At 36.5% G+C, this 26,945-nt stretch overlaps 1 protein-coding gene across 1 annotated transcript; it reads right to left on the bottom strand.

Annotated features, from left to right (window-relative positions):
- Positions 1–1,966: 1,966 nt before the first annotated feature.
- LOC127840518 (rho GTPase-activating protein 19-like) lies at positions 1,967–9,813 on the bottom strand. Its single transcript, XM_052368933.1, has 7 exons — positions 9,720–9,813; positions 5,578–5,805; positions 4,125–4,424; positions 3,446–3,861; positions 2,913–3,155; positions 2,461–2,613; positions 1,967–2,206 (listed from the first exon to the last, which is right to left on the bottom strand). The coding sequence occupies exons 1-7, from the start codon at positions 9,811–9,813 to the stop codon at positions 1,967–1,969; spliced, it is 1,674 nt and encodes a 557-aa protein (XP_052224893.1).
- Positions 9,814–26,945: the final 17,132 nt, after the last annotated feature.

The raw sequence follows: 26,945 nt of genomic DNA, 5'->3' as shown, positions 1-26,945 counted from the left end.
CAGTCGACAGTCAAGATTTTCTGCGAATTTTTTTTTTCTAAAACCCAGCGCGATATGCGACACTCAAATATTGATTGTCGCATGATTGTCGCGCGTCGTATTGAGCGTCGAGAGAATGTCGTGTGTCGACCTAGGGGTTTTAGGTCAACAAGCGACACTTGCGCGATATTGGCTCGATATATCGGGCGAGTGTCATATCGTGCGTCGGGAGAATGTCGTGCGTCGAGGGTCGACAAGCGACATTTGCGCGATATTGGCTCGATATATCGCGCGAGCGTCATATCGTGTGTCGAGAGAATGTCGTGCGTCGAGAGAATGTCGTGTGTCGACCTAGCGATTTTTAGGTCGACAGGCGACATTCTCGAGATATATCATATTGAATGTCGCGCGTCGTATCGTGCGTCGAGAGAATGTCGTGAGAATGTCGAATGTCGCGCTCGAAGGTCGACACACGACATTCTCGCGACATTCAAGCGACATATCTCGACGCTCAATACGACGCGCGACAATACAGTCGACAGTCAATATTTTCTGCGATTTTTTTTTCTAAAACCCAGCGGGATATGCGACACTCAAATATTGATTGTCGCATGATTGTCGCGCGTCGTATTGAGCGTCGAGAGAATGTCGCTTGAATGTCGTGTGTCGACCTCGAAGGTCGACACGCGACACTCAACTTGACCCTATCCGGATTCCGTACATGATTCTGTTTTACGTTTAAATGTGACAAAGCGTTGTTTTTATATATGGGCCTTGCTCTGTAAAAAAGAGGTTGAATGCATGTGCTTTAAGTGTTATTTCAGATCAGGACGAGACTTTCCGCGTTTATTGTATTTTTCGTTTAAATAAATTTTCTTCTTAGCAAAAATCCAGTTATGGCGGATAGTGACGTCCTTGATTGCAAAGGCTAATCTGGGACGACACTAAACGCGCATGCATTAAACCCCCTTTTCACACAGCAAGGCTCCTATTTATTTTATACTCTTGATTTGCATTTAATTTATTAGAAATTGCATACATATGTACAGACTTTATAACACACATAGTTCAATTAACAACGCAATACAAAAACCTAGCACTATAACGAACTGGAAAGAACAATATAGAAGCGTACATTATAATTAAGAATTATTTATATGAACTGAAAACACATTCTCATATTTTAGCTAATACTGTGCCGGTATGTAGACACGACTTTGATGGTGGAAAAGAAAGAAATGGGTCGACGACAAAGGGTACCATGGGCATAAGAGAATGGAATGTGGAGTCAAAGATAAATATGGTACAATTATATATGTAATAATAATCATAATCATAATCATCATCATCATCATCATCATCATCATCATCATCATCATCATCATCATCATCATCATCATAATAATAATAATAATAATAATAATAATAATAATAATAATAATAATAATAATAATAATAATAATAAAAATAATAATAATAATAATAATAATAAATATAGTAAAGTTTCAATTGTTTAACTTTTACATTGTAAGCAACCGGTGAAGAACTGTCACGTTCATCACGAGAAAAAGTCGTTCGCTACAGCGTACATGTCAGCACATTTTGACAAGTAAGTTTCTAATAATATCACGTAGGGTCACTCTATACGTGACTCTGAACTTCTGAACGCACTTGGAATTGTATGTTTGCACCTTTAAAAATTTTAATACAACGAAATCATAGACATTGGTTGTAATCCAATATATGCATAGCGTCTAGAAAAAAAGCCTTGGCAAACTGATCATCAGGGTCTGCGCTGTTTGCTTAAAGGAATTTTTGTAAGAAATATTCTAAATATAGAAATAAATATACTAGACATCCCTAATATTGGAAATGAATTGATCCAATTTAGAAGGATGGGAGAGTCCACTCGGCATAAATGGGTTGAAGTTTAGACCTCAATCGAGGTTTCGGAGAAATCGTTTACATCCCGGTGACGTCTGCACGCTCACAAGAGTACGTCTGGTAGTCTGTCCGTCATCTTGGTGATGGGGTAAACCACGGCAACCGGTCGGGATCTCGAAAGAGGCGTGTTCGGGAGCAGTATCTTGCAGGGGGTGGGCGGGCGGTACTGTGACTTTGAATCGGATGCCTCGTCGTCGATGTTTTCGTTGATTAGACGCGAGTATGGCCTCACTTTGCGAGGGGAGGCCTCCAAGTCGACGATGTGCACGGCTGGATTGTGTCTCTGCAATACAATTAAGAATATTGCTTATTAAAAATGAAGAAAACTTACGCTCATAAACTATTTGCAACAGATGTGTTTGAATTTATTTTATCTTTGGATGATTGTTAAAACACATGGGTTCTGGTAGCTAAAACATGACGACCAATAAACTGTTCCTCTTAACTAGTTGGATCTATTTCTCAGTGAAAATGTCAGCAATTATTGTTAATGATTACAATTTTAATATTTAATATCAATCTTTAACGATAACCTACCAGCAGAGGTTCAAGCTTGCTGTCGATGGTTTCATTAAATGAAATGCTGTCAACGCTGTCGATGGAAGTCGCTTTGGTTATGCTGCAGCCCAACTCCTCGCCGCTCTGCGAATCACATAACTCTTGAGATTTGCTTTTTCTCAGCAAGTGTTTCTGAAAACATGGGAGAAGGACACTGGTAAGACATTGGAGATGGTAAAGTCAAATGCCTATAAATGTATTATTTTCCACGATTTCGCAATTTTGCTGTAAAATAAGGTTTGTAAAATAAAAATAAAAATGAGTTATAAACTCACACTTTTTATGACTATGTGGAAAATATTCATATGAATTACATACTGCAACTTTGCGTGACTTACATAATTTTTTTTTTTTAAGCATCATAATAAAAATATTATTATAATAAGTATTATTATTATTATTATCTCATATGCGATTGTCGCAATATTTACCTTGATTGACGCCCCAATTGACCTGCTACGAGAGTGCTTTCCGTTCTTTCGATAGTGATTGCGCCTGCTGTCGACACGGTCCAACTGCTTCATCAGTTTTTGATTGCTTTCACACTCGACTGACTCGACCGTCGACTGATCATGCGTAAAGACATGAGTGTCTTGGGCACAATCAAACGTCTCCGGGGACTTGCGATCGGCAGATGTTAGAACGGCGCTAGCGGGTCTTGAGCGGTTTATATACTGCAAGACAAAAAGAACGGATTGTGTAAGAAATATGCTTGGTAAATTACAGTTGTTATTGTGTTTGTGAACTTAGCTCATATCCAGTTGTTGATTCTATATATAAAAAATATGCTTTGTTAATTACTTGTGTTATTCTTTATGAGAACTGTAGCATAAATCAAGTACATAATTGTCTAAGAAATATACTTCGAAAATAACAGTTTGTATTGTCTATTTGAACTTAAGACAATAATCCTAGAGGAGGACGATTTATAAGTATCATTTTAATCACCACAACATCTCCTTACCATAGACTTTCTGATGTTCACCCTATCCGCACAGCTCTTGCTTCCGTCCAAAACGTCTTCCATGACGCGCCAGAAGTGTGCTACGTCATCGGCCAGCTCCCGCGGCACCTCGAACACTGCACCAGAGTTCTCGATCATCATCGACACCGCCTTGCTCTGCGTTGCCAATGCGTCTTGCATCGCTTGCGGCGCCAACTTCCGGGGGCAGATTAAACTCGGCGCGAAGATTATGCCAAGCGATTCCGCGGACATCTTGTTTTCGGCGACCTTGGTAGCCCGGTTCAGAAGGTCGAGAAGAGATTCGAGCAGAGCGGCGTTCTCGCGGGGTAACAGCTGTACAAGAAGCTGGAGGGCCTTTACATGCTTCTCATCAGAGCGCTTCTTGTCTGCGTCTGAGAGGCAGTTCAGACTTAGTTCTGAAAGGGAGATAGGTTTGATATATTTATCATTTATGACATTGTGTCTGAAGAATTCTGTAGTTCATCGTGAAAAAAAAATAATGTTTATTAAAATTATGTATTGTTAGTTTGTTCACGTTTTAATACATGTACAACTAATAATATATTTTTATAAAAGACTTTATAGCAGAGTGTGTGTACACTAAATATTACAATTATTTTTAATTTGAAATAAAACTTAGATTTAATAAAAAAAATCAATAACAATTCATGAAACCTACCCGAGATCTGCATGTGCGCCTCGTAATGTTTCTGTGTAAGAAGGGGTTCTGGCAGCTCACTGAGTAACTGCTTGAGGACAGTAGCAACGTCGTGGGGTGAGAACGTGCCATCCCCGAGGTGGAGGTCATCCGCTCCCTGGGCGATCCACTCACGGAGAAGTCGCTGGCGTGAGACGTTACCGGTCTTGCGGAACAGTCCCTCTGTGCACAGGCAGTCTGGCTGCTGAAGGAAGCTGATTAGGCAGCTCATGACACCCAATAGGTCGCTTGAGAGTGGAGCTTGACTGGACGCGGCGCGATCTGAGGATAAACAAACGAAGTTATTATAATAGATATTATAACGAGTAATTTTCTTTAAAAATGAACATTTGTTAAGCCATTGTATCCTTAACATAAGCAGATACTGAGGTCATTAGCAAATGAAACGTTGTTCTTTATTTGCTAGTCAGTGTGCTCGTATCTTTAAAGTGTACTTACACAAAACTATAAGTAAGAAAGTTGATATGTGTAAATGTTTGTTTGTTTGTAATAAACCACACATTTTAATATGTTGACAATAATTACCAAAACATGTTTAATAAATAAGACGCTTTATTTTGCACATCAGACATGGTTGAATAGAGACCTGACAATAAGATTACAATACAGGTTTAAAATGAGATCAAACTGATAGAATGTTATGCCCAGGCAGCACAATTGATTGCCAGTGAGCCTGGTCGATGTTTAATTTGGGATTTCAAATTTACTCAGTGCATGCAAAGTAGCCATAAAAGTATCACATCTGGACGCTTGATGCTGTAACTGAATGACTAGAACTCAATAAAAGTGTTGCCTGTTGCAATTCCCCTAAACTAACTTAAATTTCTCTCTGCAATAATGGGCAATGGAGATAAACAAGCAAGATAGCAACCAAATAGGAGTGTTTGATTGCCAGATTGATCTTAGGTTAGATTTGTTTATTTTCAATAAAAAGCTGAAATCGAAACGGACGTTTATTGCGTTAAGCGTAGATTACTTAATTGTCATTGACTCACACATTGTTAAATAAGAGCTAATAAATATTGCGCAATCGGGCCAGTTGAATAAACTCAGCCTCTGTAGAGGTGTCGGGGCTTTATTCAGATGATACTTTCTGATAATAGTGTGGTCTTAGGTTGTCAGAGACATTATCACTTACAAAGATGGTCAGACTATTTAACAGGCACTCGAAATTATGCAACGTTGAAAAAAAAAGATTTGAAGGGAGTTTGCTGTTCATGATAATGGGATAAACTTTAAGCCCATCAACCATTGTTTGCGCTATTGCTAAAAGTATTACATCAAAGGATGTATTTACAATCTAAAGTAAAACTGTATTAAATTATGATCCTATTTCATTACAGCAGATTCGTCACCACATCCGTTTTTTTATTAATGCCAACCTTTCCAAGCCTTTCGTATAGTTAACTCTCACCTTTTTTCCTGGAGAACGGCATCGACAACTTCCTTTTGTTCGCGTTTAAGTCAGTGGTCCCTTGTTCCGCGAATATTTCTTCAAGCTTGGAACCGTCCAGTTCGAGCAGGAAGGAGAGGTGAATCTTGCAAAACGTGGCCAGCTTCTCTGGCATCACATTCCGAAGACGAGTCACGTTTTTCTCATCTTCTGTCTGTCCCAAGCGGCGCCTGTCGCACCCGACATGGTCTGGAAAGTAGAAGTAGAATTATGAAACATTTGATAAAAATTCAAATAACTTTTTAGTCTATCGATCCATGCATCCATCCATGCGCGGTAAATAACATGAAACATAATTAAATTAACTAAATTAAATTAACTAAATTAAATAAGATAAACTTAGGTCAAATTAAAATAACTTCAGTAAAAATAAATAAACAAATGTAAAATTAAATTGAGGTTTTTGCTTTAAATACCTCTCGTTCTGTTTAAGTACTTAATATGTATATCCATCTCATGTAAAACTGGACAACTCGTAATTGTTTGAATTTTGAAAATGAAGTGAACAACGAAAAAAGCATAACTATATAGCATTATCATTATAACTATTTTTAGATGCAGGCAATTCACAGTTCAGTTTCCAAGCCGATTATGACACGTGTTGATATGTGACTTGCATTAGCAATCAACGTTTTAGACAATGTCATTAATTCACCATAAAAACAGTTGTTCACAGATTCACACCACCAAACAAAAGATTTGAAAACGTTCGTGTCAATGCAAGACTGCAAACAATGCGAACGCTGTTCATAAAGTGGACAGGCAATCTTTTTGTTAATTAAATATTGCCCCTTCATAATTATAATTATTGCTTTATTTTATTGACTTTAACTACTTACTAAAACGGTTCCATATTCAGCAGAAACACGTTTAGCATGTAATATAAAACGTGTTTTGTTAAAATATCTGCATATTTTATATTATATGATTTCTTCAAAATCCATTTACTATATATATTAAAAAAACATTTTGCTTATCATTTTGTTTTTTAAAGAATCTGTCAAATGCTTGTGTTATAAAATTATGTTCTGAAAAATGTTCGGAGAAAAGGTTTGACATTTATGAATTCATTCCGAGCCTAAGGCGGCATTAAACGGACTGTTTCCCGGCACTCCTTTTAAATAAACTTATAAGACGCTCGAAAGTCGGGAGGAATTTTGAATTTTAACTGCAGATGCCAGCCTTTTAATTTAAACTGAAAGTTTCCCAATTTTTATATCGCCATTAGTTGGGGGGGGGGGGCGGATTACTAAGAAAAAAGCCAACTTGTCCGGTTCGTTGACGAGCAATCTAGCGCCAGTTAGCCGGGAGCGGGGATCGAACCCTGTTTGCCGGCCATTGCGCTAACCAGAAAGCTATAGTAAGCCAATCCGAATGTTGTGGCGTGTGCATAACATTTACTGGCAAGTCCCATAGAAGTCACGTGGAGATAAAAGACCATGATTCTGACATGATATTGGTTATCGATGGTTGGTGATTGTACTGGTAAAGATACAGAATGAACAGGTGTCCTTCTATCAATAAACGTGTTTATTGGTAGATCTTTGAATAGGTCGGAGGAAAACTACCTGATAAATACTGTGAAATCACGCACCATCGGTAATTGATTCTTATTATAAAAATTAATAATTCTAATTTGCTTAAGAACTGATCTCTACAATATTACAAGTTTCCACGTGTAAATGTGCCTTATTAAAATAACTTGTAAAACTAAAATATATAAAGAGCTTATGTTTTTCTGATTGTATTACACATTTAATGATTTACAATAACAATATTATCTTCAGCAAACAGTTTTAAATTATATATTCTTTCTTGGTTCAACTCATACATGTTCTTAACTATCCGTACAACAACATAATTATCTACACCCATTGTGCAACAAAATTATGGCAACAGCTACTGGAACTGATTTTGGAAAACGTATTAAACTACAATTCCTTGAATAGAAAGGTTAATATTTGTTAATATACAACATATGAAGAAAACTATTTGACAACTATTATTTTATAATATCGGACTTACATAATTGTAACGTCTTCATGTTCCTAGTAAGTGTAGTAGCTTTTGAACGTATGTATTTTACTTTCGACAAAAGAAAACAACTGCTGTCTGTAACAGTGTGATGGTTATGATTTCATACCACACTAAACGATGTTATATAACAGCGTCTGGCATATTTAATCACTCATAAAATGTTATAAAAGTTTTTGCACTCACTGTAGACACCTTAATCAACTCAATTAACGTTCACTCGATTAAACGTTTCGTTCGAAACGGTTTACTCAATTTCAATCAAACAATAAGCTGTTAATTATGCGTAATTACTTAGTTCAATATATTACTTCGCCGTATTTACAATGTAATATATGACATAATAGTATATTAGTACTATAAAGAGCATAATATTAATATAAAGTTTATGTTAAATGAATACAAAGTAGATTGGCTACATAGAATTAACTCTTGTAATGGTGTATCAGGTAGAGGTGTAAATAAGCTTAGAAGCTGCTGTATATTTAAGCAGAACTTTGGTGTTGAGAAATATTGCAAGTTAATAATCCCTAAGAGTCATAGATTGGCCCTGTGTACATTTAGGTGTGGCGTTGCTCCGATTCGCCTCGAAACAGGAAGTTATGAAGGACTGCCGGCTGACAGACACTTCTGTCCATTTTGTAGAGATAATACAATTGAAAATAATGTCATGTATTATAAGAATGTAGCATGTATAATGATATCAGATATACTCTTGTTGAAGAAGCTGTTGATTCTACTCCAAATTTTATGAACATGTCGAATAGCGATAAGCTGAAATCCCTTTTTATCAATGAAGGATTAACAAGAATCTTAGCCAAAACCTGCTTTTTAATTTTACAAAGAAGAACGTTTTACATATGTAAATAAAGAGTAGTGTTGTATGTTTTATGTAAATAGCAGCGATAGTATATTTATTATCTTTGATATATAATGTACGTGTGTATAGTAAGAAACTCTACTCATAAGTCGATAGTATATGGAGCGTCTTTGTGTATAGAATTTATTATATCGGATTAAAGATTATAAATTTTCTGTAATGCTCAACTATAGTTCTTTAGGTTTTAATGAAATTAGATGCTTATTATATAAATGTCTCCTATTATTTTACCATCTGAAATAACTGTTTTATTAAAATACAGAAGGCCACTGTTCACCAGTCCACTTAGGATCTGATCCTAGCTGGTAGTCACTCTTTTTACATCATTTTTCTCTTTGCGCATAAGTGCCCTGTTTTACAAACAAAGGGTTAACAGGGGCAATATGGTTTTTTATGATGTATGCCAATGAAACATGTACTTGTAAAAAAGGCAATAGTTTTAATCGTAATATTACACACTTAAAAATCTTACAAATCTATAAGATTGGCCATGCATGTTTGTAAATTGTGTTATTTTATGTTTTTTATTGTACATGTCATGGATTACAAAATAAACTTTGAAACTCTTGAAACTCTATATGAAGGCATGTCCTTAATATTTTTTAATTATTTCATATTCCCAGAGACATTCAAATTAACTCGAAATACTCTTTCATGTTTGTCAATTTATTACAAAAGCAGCAGTTAATAACTGCAACTACTCATAAGTGTGCAAGCCAGTCTAACGATCAAAAGAGAAGAATACATCGTATCACCATTATTTAAACATTGAATCTATCACCATTCTTTAAACATTCAATCTAGGCACTAATCAGCAATTAAATTGTTGTGATTATTCATTACCATTACAAGAATAAATAACGTGTACATGTATTGCAATATGAGCCGCATCACGGAAAAATGGGGCATATGTCATGTGCGGCAAGAGTAGCTCCAGAGCAACCTGCGAAATCGCATAAGTCATGTGTGGCAAGCGTAGCTCCAGTGCAGCCTTTGAAATCGCACAGTGGGGTCAGGAGGAACACTGTCCGAGATAAAGTTCCGCAAGGTTCGTGGTCTTATTAACGAAGCTCTCCGGTAGGCGCACTGGTTGGTACACGCGGTTCTCATCTAGATGACCCGGGGAGTAATCCCCGTCTCTGGAAGTAAGTGAATTTTGTTGGTGTCAGCAAGAGTTGGGGTTTCCTACGGGTACTCCAGCGTCCCTCCACAATCGACGACCATTCTGCGCGGATGTGCATGCTGGACTGTACGTACTCTGGTCGCATTGGAATTAGACGCATTTTAGGATGACGCGGATAATAATAATTATTAAAAGAATAATGTCTGAAACATTACCAATCCGGATAATGCTTTTGCAGTTGTTTTTTTAGATACCGGTAAGTCTTAAAATATTTTTGTTATTATCAACAATCAATTAGTTAAGGTATTAACGTTTATCTGCTAATGTAACAGAACAGAACAGAACAGACATTTTTATTTAGACTTATACATAAGTTCATCGTCTTAATACATACAGTATAAAAGTAAATATGTCACGTTTTTATTATATTTAAGTTCAAAACAAATATAAAAAAATACACACCGAAAAATACAAATGTAGAAATTAAATTTTCTAAACATATAATGACAGAAAGATTTGTAGGTGATACCGGCTATATGGTATTATTGATAAACGAATTGCGAATTACAAATGCTTCTTTTATATATTTACACAACTTGACAAATTCGTTTTTATCGGATGAAGTCAGTAATTGGTGATACTTTAACACAGATGGATTAACATATAAATACCTTTTAAGGTATTTTTGTCGTAAAACACTATAACATTGACAAATACAAACGAAGTGAAACTCATCTTCAATATCTCTACTATTGCAATATACACAGTATCTTTCGTTGCGAGGAATATTATTACGGCCATACCTCCCAGTTTGGATTCTCAGTAAGTGAACAGAAATTCTTAACTTAACAAATTGGGTACGCAAACTCCTTGGTAACAAATCCAAATAAGATTCGTATACTAGTGTAGGTTTAAAAACTCTGTACATGTCTAATACAGGACTGTTACTTAATGTACATTTAACATTTAAAGTCAGTGATGCTCGTTGATGTAGGGATTGATAGAGGACATAAAAACAATCAAGCAACAGAACAACATTGTAGTATCAAAGATAGACAAAATTGAAGAATCCGTCTCTAAAATCACTCTAAAGGTAGAACAGTTAGAACTTCAAGTAAAATCTATGGAAAACAGCTGCAACTTTATAAATGGACAGTTCGAAGAAACTAAATTAAAACTTAACAAATCAGAAGAGCAGATCAAAATTTTCAACGAAAAAACCAACAAATTCGAAAATATCCTGCACACTTATCAAACAAAATTAACCCAGATTGAGGACTCAAATGATAAATTGGAATTTCATAGTCTAAGAGAAAATCTACTATTTCATGGAATAAAAGAAACATCAAATCAAGAAAATTGCGAAGAAAACCATTAAGACATTAATTCGAGATGTGCTACGGATTGAAAAGAACATCGAGCTCGATAGAGTACACCGTATTGGAAAAGCTTCACCCGGGAAAACACGACCCATCGTGGCAAAATTTCACCATTACTCTGACCGAGAACTCGTCCGAAAAGCCTCAATCGACAACAACCAAGATCTAAGGACGCTACACCAAGGAGTTGGAATTCAACAAACGAAGGCCACACTAGAAAAAAGGCGATCCAAACAGCACATAGTTGACAGAGAACGCACAGCTGGAAGAATCACCAAATGGGCTGGATCCAGACTACTAGTAAAAGGACAGAACGGCACCTACCAAGAAATAAATAATTAGGACAATGGAAAGTTAAAAATCATTTCGTGGAATGTAAACGGACTTATACGAAAACTAAATGACATTGACTTTTTAGAATATATTAATCAATATGATATTATCTTATTAAGTGAAACTTGGACCAACAAAAATAGAGTGCAAAATTTAAACATACAAAACTTTGAAAGCAGACATATTTATGGACATAAATCTTATGGAGTTAAAAAAGGCCGACAAGCCGGAGGTATTTCTGTTTATTTTAAAACTGCTTTAAAAGATAAAATATCAATTGTAAAAGTAAATGATTATGGCATAATATGGTTAAAATTAGATAGCAAAATGTTAAATTTTGATAAAGATGTTTACATTTGTTGTACTTACATTCCACCACCTAGTTCAAAAGTCTTAAAAGATGTAGATTTTGATTTTTTCGAAGAAATTGAAAATAACATAGAACAATATTGCACCTTAGGATACACTTTTATCGTAGGAGATTTAAATTCAAGAACTGGCTTATTATCCGATATATTAGAATACGATAAACATTTAGATGATTATAACAACGTTAATACAAATTCAAGTGAACTAAATTTTGGACACATTCCGAAGCGAATGAATGAAGATCATATAATTGACTTTCAAGGCCGAGCTTTAATCTCCATGTGCAAATCAACCAACCATATCATAGCTAACGGTCGTATGCCCGGAGATAGAACAGGTAATTACACTTTCACCTCAACACGTGGTCTTAGCGTAACCGATTATTTACTAACACACCACGACACATTCCATCGGAATGTCATTCATGAATTTGAAATACTTGATTGGACTGAATTCTCGGATCATGCTGGGCTCTATTTTAGTTTTCTAACAGTAAATAATATTAACTTACAAAACAACAAAAAGGAAACAAAACAACAAGAATTAAAAATAATATTTGATAATGACAAATCACAAGAATTTAACTTGTTAATAGATGAAAATATACAAGTATTAAATACAATTTTTACTGAAACTAATGTTAATAATCAAATTAATATTCTTACACAATTTTTACACGAAAATAGCGTTCAGACATTTGGAAAAGTGTTTACGATTAATAACAATAAAAAGCCGCATCAAAAACCGCCAGAATGGTTTGATAATACTTGTAGAACTGCAAAATGCAATTTCCGTAACGCAAAAAACAACTTTAATAAGAATAAGTCCAACCCAAATAGACAACAATTTGTACATTACAGAACAAATTATAATGTAATTCGAAGAAAAGCAAAATATAGATACAAAATGAATGAAAGCACGAGGTTATATAACATTGCAAAAACACAACCAAGAACGTTTTGGAAAACACTCAAAAAATGCTATAAACCTAATAATAAAAATACAAATCAACCTAAAATTAACGAAATGTTCAATCATTTTAATGACTTAATCGGAAACGAACCAAGTGACAGTATAGATAATGAAATAAACGAACATAATTTAAATACACCACAAACCGTAAGTGAACAACTCGATTCACCAATTACAGAGTCGGAAATATATCAAGCAGTTTTCAAACAAAACAATGGCAAATCTAGTGGACCTGATGATATTTCAGCTGAAATAATTAAAACAACATACAATTCTATTAAACCGTACCTCAAAACCATATTCAATACAATATTTGATACTGCACAATATCCTGAAAGCTGGGGAGTGGGTTACATCACACCAATATTTAAAGGCGGAGATCCGAGCGATACCAAAAATTACCGTGGAATAACATTAAATAATATTTTATCAAAGATATATTCTCAGGTACTTTTAAACAGAATGACTAAATGGTGTGATGAAAACAAAATTATATCTGACTGTCAATTTGGTTACCAAAAGGGAAAGAGCACAGTCGACTGTATCTTTATACTGAACAGTATAATCAACAAAGTGTTAAACTCTGGTAAAAAATTATATTGCATTTTCATTGATTATGCTAAATGTTATGACAGTATAAATCGTTCATTACTATGGCAAAAGTTAATCACCGAACAAATAAGCACTAAAATGATTTCTGCACTCAAAGCGATGTATTCGTCGGTGAAATCAGCCGTCCGGTTAAACAATGAAATATCCGAATATATCAATTCATACTCTGGTGTTAAACAAGGAGACCCTTGCTCAAGCATCCTATTCATGATGTTCGTTAATGACATTATCGAAAATATTAATTCTAATATTGAAGGAATCATATCGATCGACGATATAAAATTCTTTTTATTATCGTATGCTGATGACCAAGTCCTATTTTCAACTTCACCCACATCAGCCCAACTAATGTTAAATGACATTGAAAACTATTGTAATACATACAAATTAAAAATAAACATTAGTAAAACAAAAGTTGTTATTTTTGAAAAAAGTAACCGACAAACAAGTTTCAACTTCACTTTATATGGTGAACCGTTGGAAATAGTCGCATCATTCAAATATCTTGGTGTAACTTTATTTAAAAACGGAAACTGGTATAAAACAATAAAATCAATATCAGAACACGGTAACAGAGCACTTCATCGCCTTTTTTCTGTTGTAAACCAATATGAATTTCCTACTAAAGAAAAATTAAACCTTTTTGATAAATTAGTAACCCCCGTTCTTCATTACTCTGCGGAAATCTGGGGACATGATTCAGGAAAAGAATTAGAAATTATACATACAAAATTTTTAAGAAAAATCCTTTGTGTCAACAAATCAACAAATCTATCAGCACTGTATGGAGAATTAGGACGATACCCTTTATCAGTGATACGTAAATTACACATATTTAAATATTGGTTTAAATTAATATCATGTACAAATGATAATCCCATAAAAATAACATACTCATTCATGTTCAATGACGCAGAACAAAACATAACATACAACAATAGAAATTGGGCTTATCAAATCAAATCAATACTCGAGCAGCTAGGTTTAACTTATGTATGGAATGAACAAGAAACCCTGACAGAAAAATCTGAACAAACATACACTTATAATCTTATTAAACAACGATTATTTGATCACTATAAACAGCACTGGTACAGTGAAATCATTAATTCGTCAAGACTAAACACATACTGCCGCACGAAGAACACGTTTAATACCGAACCATACCTGGATATCATTACAACGAAGAAATTTAAAATAGCACTAACTCAATTCCGCCTATCATCACACAGATTAGAAATAGAACGAGGTCGATACCACAATATTGCACGTGATAACAGAAAATGTAAATTTTGTAATCTAAATGTTGTAGAAAGCGAATACCATTTCTTATTAATTTGTCCATTATACAAAGATATAAGAAAAAAATATTTAAAGTCATATTATCAAGCATGGCCAACATTAAATAAGTTTGATATGTTAATAGGAACACAAAATAAAAAAGAAATCATTAATCTTTCAAAATACATATATAATGCGAATTGTTTACGGAACAATTTAGAGACACATTAATTAATCTACGTAGACTAATTTTTTCTCTCAGAATTCGATGAGCACTGATACGTATCGATGTTAAAGTGAAAATAATTTCGCAAAATAATGTATTCTGTGTCACATGATTTTAATACCAACTGTCATTATCGATGTTATAACATATCTTATGTTATAAATCAGTAAAATATTTGTGTCACATGATTTTATTACCAACTGTCATTATCGATGTTAAAGGAACATATCTTATGTTATAAATCAGTAAAATATTTATGTCGTATCTTATGTTATAAATCAGTAAAATATTTGTGTCACATGATTTTATTACCAATTGTCATTATCGATGTTAAAGGAACATATCTTAGGTTATAAATCAGTAAAATATTTGTTAACTTCTTCCATTGCATAGTTTTCATAATTATTACCTTATTCTCATAATTATTATCATCCATGTCTTTACACGTGTATATTATACATTTGGCTAAAAAGCAATTTTATGCTTAAAAGCTAATAAATGTTGTTGTTGTTGTTGTTGTTGTTGTTGTATTAAGGTGTTTAATGATTTGAAAATGATACGGTTTTGACATATATCAGAGATTAATCAACATAAAATATTGCAATTAACTGTAGTGTGTTCGCTGATTCTCAAACAATCATCACTTTCTGTATAATAGATTTGTAACTATTGTTTGTGCTGCACCTTCAATTCGAATTAGCGCCTTTAAAAAAGACATCACAAAAGGTTCAATAAGGTGTAGTTTGACAGGTAGAAAAAATAAAACCCGCGAATAACACCTGTTTCGATTGCCCGGTGGAAGGCAGTCTGCGTCGTGCTCTGTGAAAAGGGGATTTAATGCATGTGCGTAAAGTGTCGGCTCAGATTAGCATGTGTAGTCCGCACATGCTAATCGGGGACGACACTTTCCGCCTAAAATGGATTGTTGCTAAGAGGATACTTTCTTTAAACAAAAAATACCATAAAAGCGAAAAGTGTCGTCCCTGCAGTCCGCACATGCTAATCGGGGACGACACTTAACGCACATGCATAAACCCCCTTTTCACAGAGCACGACGCAGACTGATTCAGCAGCTACTGCGATACGTCTTTGAGTTGGGGAAGAGAGGGCGGATAGTCACTGTTCAATGATTACCAACAGTATTACAACAATTCAAAAGGAAATTAAAATCAAAGTTTTGATTAATTGCTGGGTATCCGGGTAATGCGTGTGATGTTAACTAGTTTTTATCCTCGCATGCCCCATTAAATTGGAATTGAATAGAACCCCGTCAACATAAAATGTTAAAAAAAGAAGAAACTCACCTCTGAAACGTTTTTGTTCCGAGGTCCATTTTTAACACAATGTCAGAAGTAGAAATTTTCCAGTTTATTAGTTGTCGACTTTTTCCTTTTACAAATTACACAATTTTATAAGATTTTTCATTTCAAAGCGCATTGTATTTGGGTGATTTACGGTGGAAAACGAGTCACAGAAGGAGATCTGTCCAGTTGTTGAGCTTTTCAATGAAGCTGTCAGCGGAAAGTCCATTGAATACAAATCAAAGATTCAGAGACTAGAATTATCGCAAAGGCTGTGCAACCCAGTATTAAACGACCCTTTTTTCTATTGAATGGCTGCCATCCATAGTGGTCACTAAGAAAAGCAAATATCCCAACATTTACATTTAAAAAAAATTACTAAATACATTTCCATATTCAAAATAATTCCAGAACTGTTTTAAACCCTGGAAACTGTTCAATGTCCAATTATTGGTTTCATCTCTAAAAACAAAATTGAAACAATTTGGAGCATTTTTGTAACAAGCAAGATATGATATATATCAATATCATAGACAGCTGAGGAGTTTAGTAAAAGGAATCCAGACATTTGTTTCTATGGACAATTATTCTTACGCTAATTGTGTGACACATGCAGAAACTGGTTCCTACGTCGTTTTTTACAACGCGGCCAATGTTTCTTACGTTATTTTTTGAAACCTTGGAAATGCTTCCAACGGTAGTATAAAAGCCCGGATATTTGTTCCTTCACTATATTGACACCTCGTACATTCATTCATATTGTATAAATACTGGTATAAGTGCCATATTTAATAAAGTATAACAATTGAAGTCGAATTTTTGCAGCAAATTCCTGTTCAATCTCATGCAAAACTTTACACCATTGAATTCACCTCAAAACAAACCGACTATTATATTTACCTAACTTTTAACTATAACCCGAGTCATAAAGAGCCGTCAAAGGTAATTACAATTATTTAAGTCTCTAAGTAACTGCTGGCAGAGCTGCCTAGGTAGACTGCTGCGCTCTTGAACTGTCACTTCTGGGTGCACCGATGCGGAAGTGGCAGTCCCTGTTGCACTTCACGCACTCATAGGGGTGGCAGTCCCTGTTGCACTTCACGCACTCATAGGAAGTGGCAGTCCCTGTTGCACCTCATTCACTCATAGGGGGTTGCAGTCCCTGTTGCACTTCACGCACTCATAGGGGTTGCAGTCCCTGTTGCACTTCACGCACTCATAGGAAGTGGCAGTCCCTGTTGCACTTCACGCACTCATAGGGTGTGGCAGTCCCTGTTGCACTTCACGCACTCATAGGGGGTTGCAGTCCCTGTTGCACTTCACGCACTCATAGGGGGTGGCAGTCCCTGTTGCACTTCACGCAATCATAGGGGGTGGTAGTCCCTGTTGCACTTCACGCACTCATAGGGGGTTGCAGTCCCTGTTGCACTTCACGCACTCATATGGGGTGGCAGTCCCTGTTGCACTTCACGCACTCATAGGGGGTGCAGTCCCTGTTGCACTTCACGCACTCATAGGAAGTGGCAGTCCCTGTTGCACTTCACGCACTCATAGGGGGTGGCAGTCCCTGTTGAACTTCACGCACTCATAGGGGATTGCAGTCCCTGTTGCACTTCACGCACTCATAGGGGGTGGCAGTCCCTGTTGCACTTCACGCACTCATAGGGGGTTGCAGTCCCTGTTGCACTTCACGCACTCATAGGGGGTGGTAGTCCCTGTTGCACTTCACGCACTCATAGGGGGTTGCAGTCCCTGTTGCATTTCACGCACTCATAGGCGGTTGCAGTCCCTGTTGCACTTCACGCACTCATAGGGGGTTGCAGTCCCTGTTGCACTTCACGCACTCATAGGGGGTTGCAGTCCCTGTTGCACTTCATGCACTCATAGGGGGTTGCAGTCCCTGTTGCACTTCACGCACTCATAGGGGTGGCAGTCCCTTTTGCACTTCACGCACTCATAGGAAGTTGCAGTCCCTGTTGCACTTTACGCACTTGTTGCAGTTGGGGATAGGGCAGCGTGCTTTTCGCAGGTTTATCTTCCGCGATGCGTGCGGCGCGGGTCTGTTTGCATCATGTACCTCGAAGCCGTTGTGTATCCACCGTCGCCGGATATTTAGGGGGCAACATTAACTAATACCCGAAAGATGTCCATGGTCTTTATTTAATGATACCGTAGTCATCTCCGCCCAGATCTGGCGCATGCGGTCACCGTACAGTGCACAGGACAGAAAAGGGAGTTTAATGCATGTGCGTAAAGTGTCGTCCCAGATTAGCCTGTGCAGTCTGCACATGCTTATCACGGACGACACGTTCCGCATCAAAAGCATTTTTGCTTAGTAGAAACTTTCTTTAAACGAAAAATATCATAAAATCGGAAAGTGTCGCCCCTGATTAGCCTGTGCAGTCTGTAAAGTGTCGCCCCTGATTAGCCTGTGCAGTCTGTAAAGTGTCGCCCCTGATTAGCCTGTGCCGTCTGTAAAGTGTCGCCCCTGATTAGCCTGTGCAGTCTGTAAAGTGTCGCCCCTGATTAGCCTGTGCAGTCTGTAAAGTGTCGCCACTGATTAGCCTGTGCGGACTAAGGCTCATTTGTATAATGTTGTATCTGTCAGAACTGGTTAGTAACTTATTTATAAGAGATCTCGTACGACAATCACTACGTTCTTTCTCATTCCATTATTTCGATATTACTTCCTGAAAAATCAACAGTCGCGTTATGTTGATAACATTAATATTTACATTCAGGAAATGCATGTAATAGTAAAATATTATAATATAATATGTAATTAAATGGCCAATATTGAGCTTAAATTCAAAACATATAATTAGCCTTCATGCCGAGAAGTGCATGACATGGAACAAAGCCTAGTTAGACTTTAGACCAAAATGTAATAACATTTTATAAACGTGTTTTTGACATTATATTTTAATAAAATTGAGGCTTAAACATAATTCATGGCTGAACGACAAAAAATTATCTTTGCAAAAAAATAGAGTAAATCGTATCACCATTATTTAAACATTGAATCTATCACCATTCTTTAAACATTCAATCTAGGCACTAATCAGCAATTAAATTGTTGTGATTATTCATTACCATTACAAGAAAAAGTAACGTATACATGTATTGCAATATGAGCCGCATCACGGAAAAATGGGGCATATGTCATGTGCGGCAAGAGTGGCTCCAGAGCAACCAGCGAGATCGCATATGTCATGTGTGGCAAGCGTAGCTCCAGTGCAGCCTTTGAAATCGCACAGTGGGGTCAGGAGGAACACTGTCCGAGATAAAGTTCCGCAAGGTTCGTGGTCTTATTAACGAAGCTCTCCGGTAGGCGCACTGGTTGGTACACGCGGTTCTCATCTAGATGACCCGGGGAGTAATCCCCGTCTCTGGAAGTAAGTGAATTTTGTTGGTGTCGGGTACTCCAGCGTCCCTCCACAATCGACGACCATTCTGCGCGGATGTGCATGCTGGACTGTACGTACTCTGGTCGCATTGGAATTAGACGCATTTTAGGATGACGCGGATAATAATAATTATTAACAGAATAATGTCTGAAACATTACCAATCCGGATAATGCTTTTGCAGTTGTTTTTTTAGATACCGGTAAGTCTTAAAATATTTTTGTTATTATCAACAATCAATTAGTTAAGGTATTAACGTTTATCTGCTAATGTAACAGAACAGAACAGAACAGACATTTTTATTTAGACTTATACATAAGTACATCGTCTTAATACATACAGGATAAAAGTAAATATGTCACGTTTTTATTATATTTAAGTTCAAAACAAATATAAAAAAATACACACACCGAAAAATACAAATGTAGAAAGTAAATTTTCTAAACATATAATGACAGAAAGATTTGTAGGTGATACCGGCTATATGGTATTATTGATAAACGAATTGCGAATTACAAATGCTTCTTTTATATATTTACACAACTTGACAAATTCGTTTTTATCGGATGAAGTCAGTAATTGGTGATACTTTAACACAGATGGATTAACATATAAATACCTTTTAAGGCATTTTTGTCGTAAAACACTATAACATTGACAACTACAAACGAAGTGAAACTCATCTTCAATATCTCTACTATTGCAATATACACAGTATCTTTCGTTGCGAGGAATATCATTACGGCCATACCTCCCAGTTTGGATTCTCAGTAAGTGAACAGAAATTCTTAACTTAACAAATTGGGTACGCAAACTCCTTGGTAACAAATCCAAATAAGATTCGTATACTAGTGTAGGTTTAAAAACTCTGTACATGTCTAATACAGGACTGTTACTTAATGTACATTTAACATTTAAAGTCAGTGATGCTCGTTGATGTATTAAGGTGTTTAATGATTTGAAAATGATACGGTTTTGACATATATCAGAGATTAATCAACATAAAATATTGCAATTAACTGTAGTGTGTTCGCTGATTCTCAAACAATCATCACTTTCTGTATAATAGATTTGTAACTATTGTTTGTGTGTGAGTGTGTGTGTGTGTGTGTGTGTGTGTGTGTGTGTGTGTGTGTGTGTGTGTGTGTGTGTGTGTGTGTGTGTGTGTGTGTGTGTGTGTGTGTGTGTGTGTGTGTGTGTGTTGTGTGTGTGTGTGTGTGTGTGTGTGTGTGTGTGTGTGTGTGTGTGTGTGTGTGTGTGTGTGTGTGTGTGTGTGTGTGTGTGTGTGTGTGTGTGTGTGTGTGTGTGTGTGTGTGTGTGTGTGTGTGTGTGTGTGTGTGTGTGTGTGTGTGTGTGTGTGTGTGTGTGTGTGTGTGTGTGTGTGTGTGTGTGTGTGTGTGTGTGTGTGTGTGTGTGTGTGTGTGTGTGTGTGTGTGTGTGTGTGTGTGTGTGTGTGTGTGTGTGTATGGTCATCACCAACAAAACCCAAATGCTTCCGGGAACGAGTATTGAAACCGATTCGCCTAGGTGAGAAGCGCGTAAACCAACCACTGCGCCTACAGGACAGGTTGCAAATAAATCGAACAATTAAGAAACAATAGCTACATATTTACAATTTCAGTATTATCAGGATGACATCATGTCACATACAGAGGGAAATCAGACTCGACAGGGCGTTCACATCTTGGCAGCCACCCATGTCAGTCCATACCCTGGTGCAATTACAGTCACGAATATCATCAGAAAGTACATCTCTGAAAGTGATCATTTACCACATATCAGAACCACTAAACAGGAAACAAGACCGCCTCAGACGCCAGAAGCCCAACCAAAGACCATTCTCGTACCTTATCCGTTTACACAATCAAGTGCTGGACACATCTCGTGCAAGCGTGAAAATCGCGAAAACACAGACTCTTCAAGTACCTTCCAAGAGCACTTCTGCACAGCTGAAACAGTGCTATATGTGTCCCATGAGGTTTATCTATGGGTGTATCAGGCCTTTACAAACAACATATTTATAATGCAGAATCTAGCACCTTTATGACAAATTATCATGCATATAACCTGCAATATATCGCATTGTTTCTGTGAAAACGGAAACAAAGTTACTTAATAATATTTTCAAATATACTTAACATTATACAAATTAAATTTATGTTTTAAGAAAACCATTTTAAACTTAAAAAGATGATATTTACAATGACTTAACCTCTGTATTTAGTATTTATATATCAGATATTTTGGCCTACTTGTTATTGCAGCTAGCTTTTCTGAAAAGTGTCGTACAAATGAGAAGGTATTGTTGCCAACATTTTTTAGCTCATAGCACAGGTGGTTAGCGTGTGGCTATGATATTAATTAGTGAAAACATCATTTCGCAAGCCTGAATAAGAGCAAAGTTATCACAGTGAACCCCTAAAGGAAGGGGAAGAAAAGGCGGCCTAGAAAGACCTAAAGCCGAGACCAGAACGCAGAAGCCAAACAGACGGACAAGACGTTAGGACAGCTGGAGAAACTCGCCAAGACGGTATTACACGCGCAGATGAGATTAATGGAGTGTTAAAAATTATAGACACAGGTTACGGCGGGAATTAAATGAATTTAATATAGATTTACTTACAGTAAGAAAGCCTTGAGAACAGAAGCGAAACCGGACTGTTCCCAAGGAAGTCGCCTGGTCGGAAGGGAGCTATCACTGTAAGTTTCCTGCGTGATGATTTACGCGTCACCGTGAAGCACAGCCATTGTCTTGTCGTCTGATGAAAGACAATTGTCAAAATAAAATAGAAATACTTGACATAAATAAATACAGTACATTGAACAGTTAGAAACGTATTTTTTATTAACTTGAAAACACAGCTGTTTGATAGATGCATTATTTATTCTTCTCAAATCACGAACCCAAATAAATTGTTAGAATTCTTCCTATATTCGTATCAAGTCACTAGCATCTTCAAACAAGCTAGTCAATATAAGAGTTTATCCAGTAAATATAAAATCACGCGCCAGAATTGCGCCACGTCATCGGCCAGCTCCCGCGGCGTTTCGAACATTGCACTGGCGTTCTCGAGCATCATCATACATGTAGTTATTAGTATGGTTGGTATAATAAGTAGTTTTCTTTAATGATGAAGATGTGTTTAGCCAATGTGCCATAAAGTTGAGCTGATACTCAAGCATTATGCACAAGAAACAGTGTTGATTTATTCGCCAGTCGGTGTTCTCAAAGCTAGTGGCTAAGGCAAATACTAAACATTACTTAACCCTTTGCATGCTGGGAAATTTGTCGTCTGCTTAAAGGTCGTCTGCTGAATTTCTAAAATTAGCATTTTCTTCGATTTTTTTTTCAAAGAATACTATCAGAATAGCAAACAGTTTGGATCCTGATGAGACGCCACGTTTTGTGGCGTCTCATCTGGATCCAAACTGTTTGCAAAGGCCTTCAAAATTCGGTTCCAGCACTTTAAGGGTTAAAATATAAATGTTGAAATGTTTATGGGTTAAATATGTTTTTGTTTTACAAAAGAAACCACAAAATGTTAACATTCTTCCGACGCTAACGTTGAAATGAATGTTTACAATTATATCAAACGGATATTTTACGCCCGCACTGCACAATTGGTTGACAATAGGTCTTGACGATGTTTAATTTGGGATTTGAAATTTACTCAGTGCACGCAAATAACCCATTAAAGTATCACACCCGGAGGCAGGAAGCTATAATTTAATGACTGGAACTCAATCAAATTGTTGCCTGTTGAAACTCCCATATAGTAATTTAATTTTCCAAGACCAATACAGTGGGCGGTGAAGATAAACAAGCAGGATAGCCCGGAAATAGAGGACTCTGAATGCCAACTAGATCTGAGGCTGGATTTGTTTATTTTCAATAAACAGATGAAATCGAACCGGACGTGTATTGTGTTTAACTTAGATTACTTAATGGTCATCAACTCACACATTGTTAAATAAGAGCTAATAAATACTGCGCAATCGGGCCAGTTATATTGCGCAATCGGGCCAGTTGAATCAATTGAGCCACATCAACGGTGTCGGGGCTCCAGTCAGGCAGGGACCAATGTTTGTATAGGTCCCTGATTCTTGGGATACTTGGTGATTACAGTATGGTCTTATGTTGTCAGAGACATTATCATTCAAAAATATGTTCAGTCCACTTTACAAACTCTTAACATTATGCAACTGGGAAAACAAGATTTAACGGGATATTACTGTCCAAGATAATGAGATGAAATTTAAGCCCCCTATTTATTGTTTGCACTTCTGCTTAAAGTGTTCCATCCACGGATGAAGGACGCGACCTATTCCATTAGAGAACAGTTCTCACCTTGGATCGCCGTGCGCAGGCGCAAATTGTTTGCCCTAGTCACGAGCCACTTTCGACGCCGGAAAGAGAATGACTTGCGTACGACAGCCTGTATGTCAACGACAACCAAGTGCAGCAGAAGTAACGGGGGTCGGGGAGTGGACTAAGGTTCCTAGTTTGGAACGGTCTGCAACGGTCTAACTACCAATAAACTAACCGACCAAGAATCTGTTGATTTAAAAAAGTGATAGTGTTATTATCTCCTGTATTTTTATTCATGGACTAATACTTATTTCCAAATAAATATTGATGTTTATTTTTGGCAGTTTGGGCGCAGAGGCATTGTGGTTCATATAAATGAAAAATTGCCCGATTTTATTTCCATCATATTAAATAAATCTGAAACTATCGTTCGGCTTAAAATTTACAGAACGTTGTTCTATTTAAATTTCAATATTTACATATATGGGCTTTATTTCTGTTCTGACAATACCCCTGTTGCTCATATTGTCGCTAGCGACATGTTTGGACTCGCCGCATCCCGCCTAAAATGGACGCAAGATTAAAGTGGCAATGGATAGTGTTATGTTTTATTATGAACAGTAGTCTGAATTACTTATTTCAGGTGATTAGAATGCGAAAAAGGGTTATTTCGTTCTAATTATATTCAATATTGATTTTGTTTTTAACACACCAGATATTTCCATAAGTCAACGTTTGTAATTCAACGGCAAATCGAAAGTTCGATGTTCAGTTCAGATCAGTTCATTTAAGATCAGCGATGTAATGTAATGCGTTTTCATGTAATGCGATGTAATTTGATGCTAATAAATTTAGCGATATTTAATCTAATTTACAAAAAAAAATTGTTTTAAATACCTTTTTTCTTCGTATGTACATGTACTTAATAATCATTTACATTCATTTCGTGAAAGACACTCGTCACCGTTTACGTTTTGAAAATGAAATAAAGAGCGAAAAAAAAGTATACCGGGACATATATTTATTATAATAAGCTTCAGACAGGTCAGTTTCCAAGCCGCTTTTAACATGCGTTTAGCATTTTACTTACAAAAATATTCAACGTTAACGACCATGACCTTAACCCGCCATCAAAACAGTTGTTCATAATTGCAAACAACCAAACAAATGGATTGTGAACTTTCAAATCAACGTAAGTCTGTGCATAAAATGCGAATGCTGTTAATGTTTTGTGTTTCTTTGTGTTTACGTTTCTAAGTTTATGAAGTTCTGAAGATTCTGATGTGCATTATGTTGGGCCCGGAGAGTGTCCAGCAATCCGACCTACCGGGTCATTAATTTACTTAACGCACGAACGTTCGGGCGCATTACAAATAATAGACGCCATTTCCAGGTATTTGTTTTTTACCGAAGGATTTTTAATTTGTGAGTCTTCATGTGCTGTTGAGGGGAGCCGGAATACCCAGACAAAACCCAACCTGTCCGGTTCGGGGACCACCAACCGAGCTCACGCGCGCCGAGAGCGGGGATTCAACCCGGGTTAAAATGTAGAAGCCTTTGCGCTTACCAGACAGCTTTAGACAGCATTAGACAGCCGATCTGCCTTCTGTGCATACTGGTTTTTGTCAACTTCTATAGAAGTCATGTGGAGATAAAGGACAGTGGACCTGATAAAAGATTGATTATGAACGTGTGTTCATGTTATTGCGGATGCGACTGGCTGGGCTTGATCAACGCTGGTTGCATGTGACACAAGAGCCGTTTTCGTAAGGCGCGGCCCGTAATATATCAACATTATTCCAAACAAATTCTGTCTGGAAATGACAAATCTGAAGCATGACTTAAAATATTAATTTGGGAGGGATCTTTTTTTAAACATAGTTAATTTTGATATCAATAACCGTTTGTTTCAGGTAATACAAGTGTTTCTGCTGATGTTAACAATTAAAATTCAATACGGTTAGCTGATATGTTAATGCGTTAAATAATTTGAATAGGTGCCGGATAAAGCCACATTTTAGAGTATCAACATTAAATTTTACTTTTAACTTCATTCCTTGTGCATATTCGCATATATTAATTACGTTCTTTGCAATATTTAGTAATGCCGGGCTAAAATTGGAATCCGGGACTTCAAGTATGATTTGGATAAAGGTTCAAGGAGGTGTAGTTTGACAGGTGGGAAATTTAGCCTGAAAAATCAACAATTGTTTTAATAGCTCGACGGAAGTCAGTCAATATTCGCAACTAGAGCGCCACTTAATGGAAGTTTTTTTTTCATCATACCAAAGTACTGGGAGATGACCAGAGGTAATTTAAAGCAGGTTTTTGATTATTCACAGTATATTATGGTAATAATTAGGAGTTTTTAACCTCACGTGCCTCACCAAAATTGATATGTAATTCAACCACGTAAACTTCAAATTTTGGAAAATAAAGAACTTCAACTCTGACACGTTTTGTGACTTGGTCAATTATCATCATAATATGAGATGCAAAAATCACCAGTAATTTAGCAATTTGTCAACATATTTTGCTAAAAAATTACCCAATGCTCTGAGATATTTCATTTCAAAATTAATTCTTTTTGTTAGATTTACGATGGGAAATGTGCTACAGAAGGAGATCTTCCCAGCAGTTGTTCTTTTCAATGAAGATGTCAGCTGAAAGTCTCTTTAATACAAGTCAAAGACTCAGACCCTAAAATGAAAAGGGGCTTTGAAATTCAGTATTAAGTGACCTTGGTTTAAATGAAGGGCTGTCACTCATAGTTTTCACTTTGACAAAATCTGCTTAAATTATCTAAACGTTTCCCTGACAGAAATCATAAATGCCGGTAAATATCTGCCTGTCTTCCATGTAATTTCAGCCATGCTTTAAAGCGTGAACAGCTTGAATGCCCTATAGGTTTTCATGACATTGTTTACTCCATAACACAATATATAATACGTATATATCGATATCAAATATCAAGCATTGTAGGGGTAAAGTAAATGGTATCCGGACATTGGTTCCTACGGATAATGGTTCCCGTGCTTATTTTGGCACAGGCGGACATTTATTCTTACGTTCCTTTGACAACGCGGACAATGGTTCCTATGATAC

Source organism: Dreissena polymorpha, chromosome 8, assembly GCF_020536995.1.
Source record: "Dreissena polymorpha isolate Duluth1 chromosome 8, UMN_Dpol_1.0, whole genome shotgun sequence".
Taxonomy (NCBI): Eukaryota; Metazoa; Mollusca; class Bivalvia; order Myida; family Dreissenidae; genus Dreissena; species Dreissena polymorpha.
The sequence above is the reverse complement of the archived record's forward strand: the minus strand, read 5'-3'. Positions and strand labels throughout refer to the sequence as shown.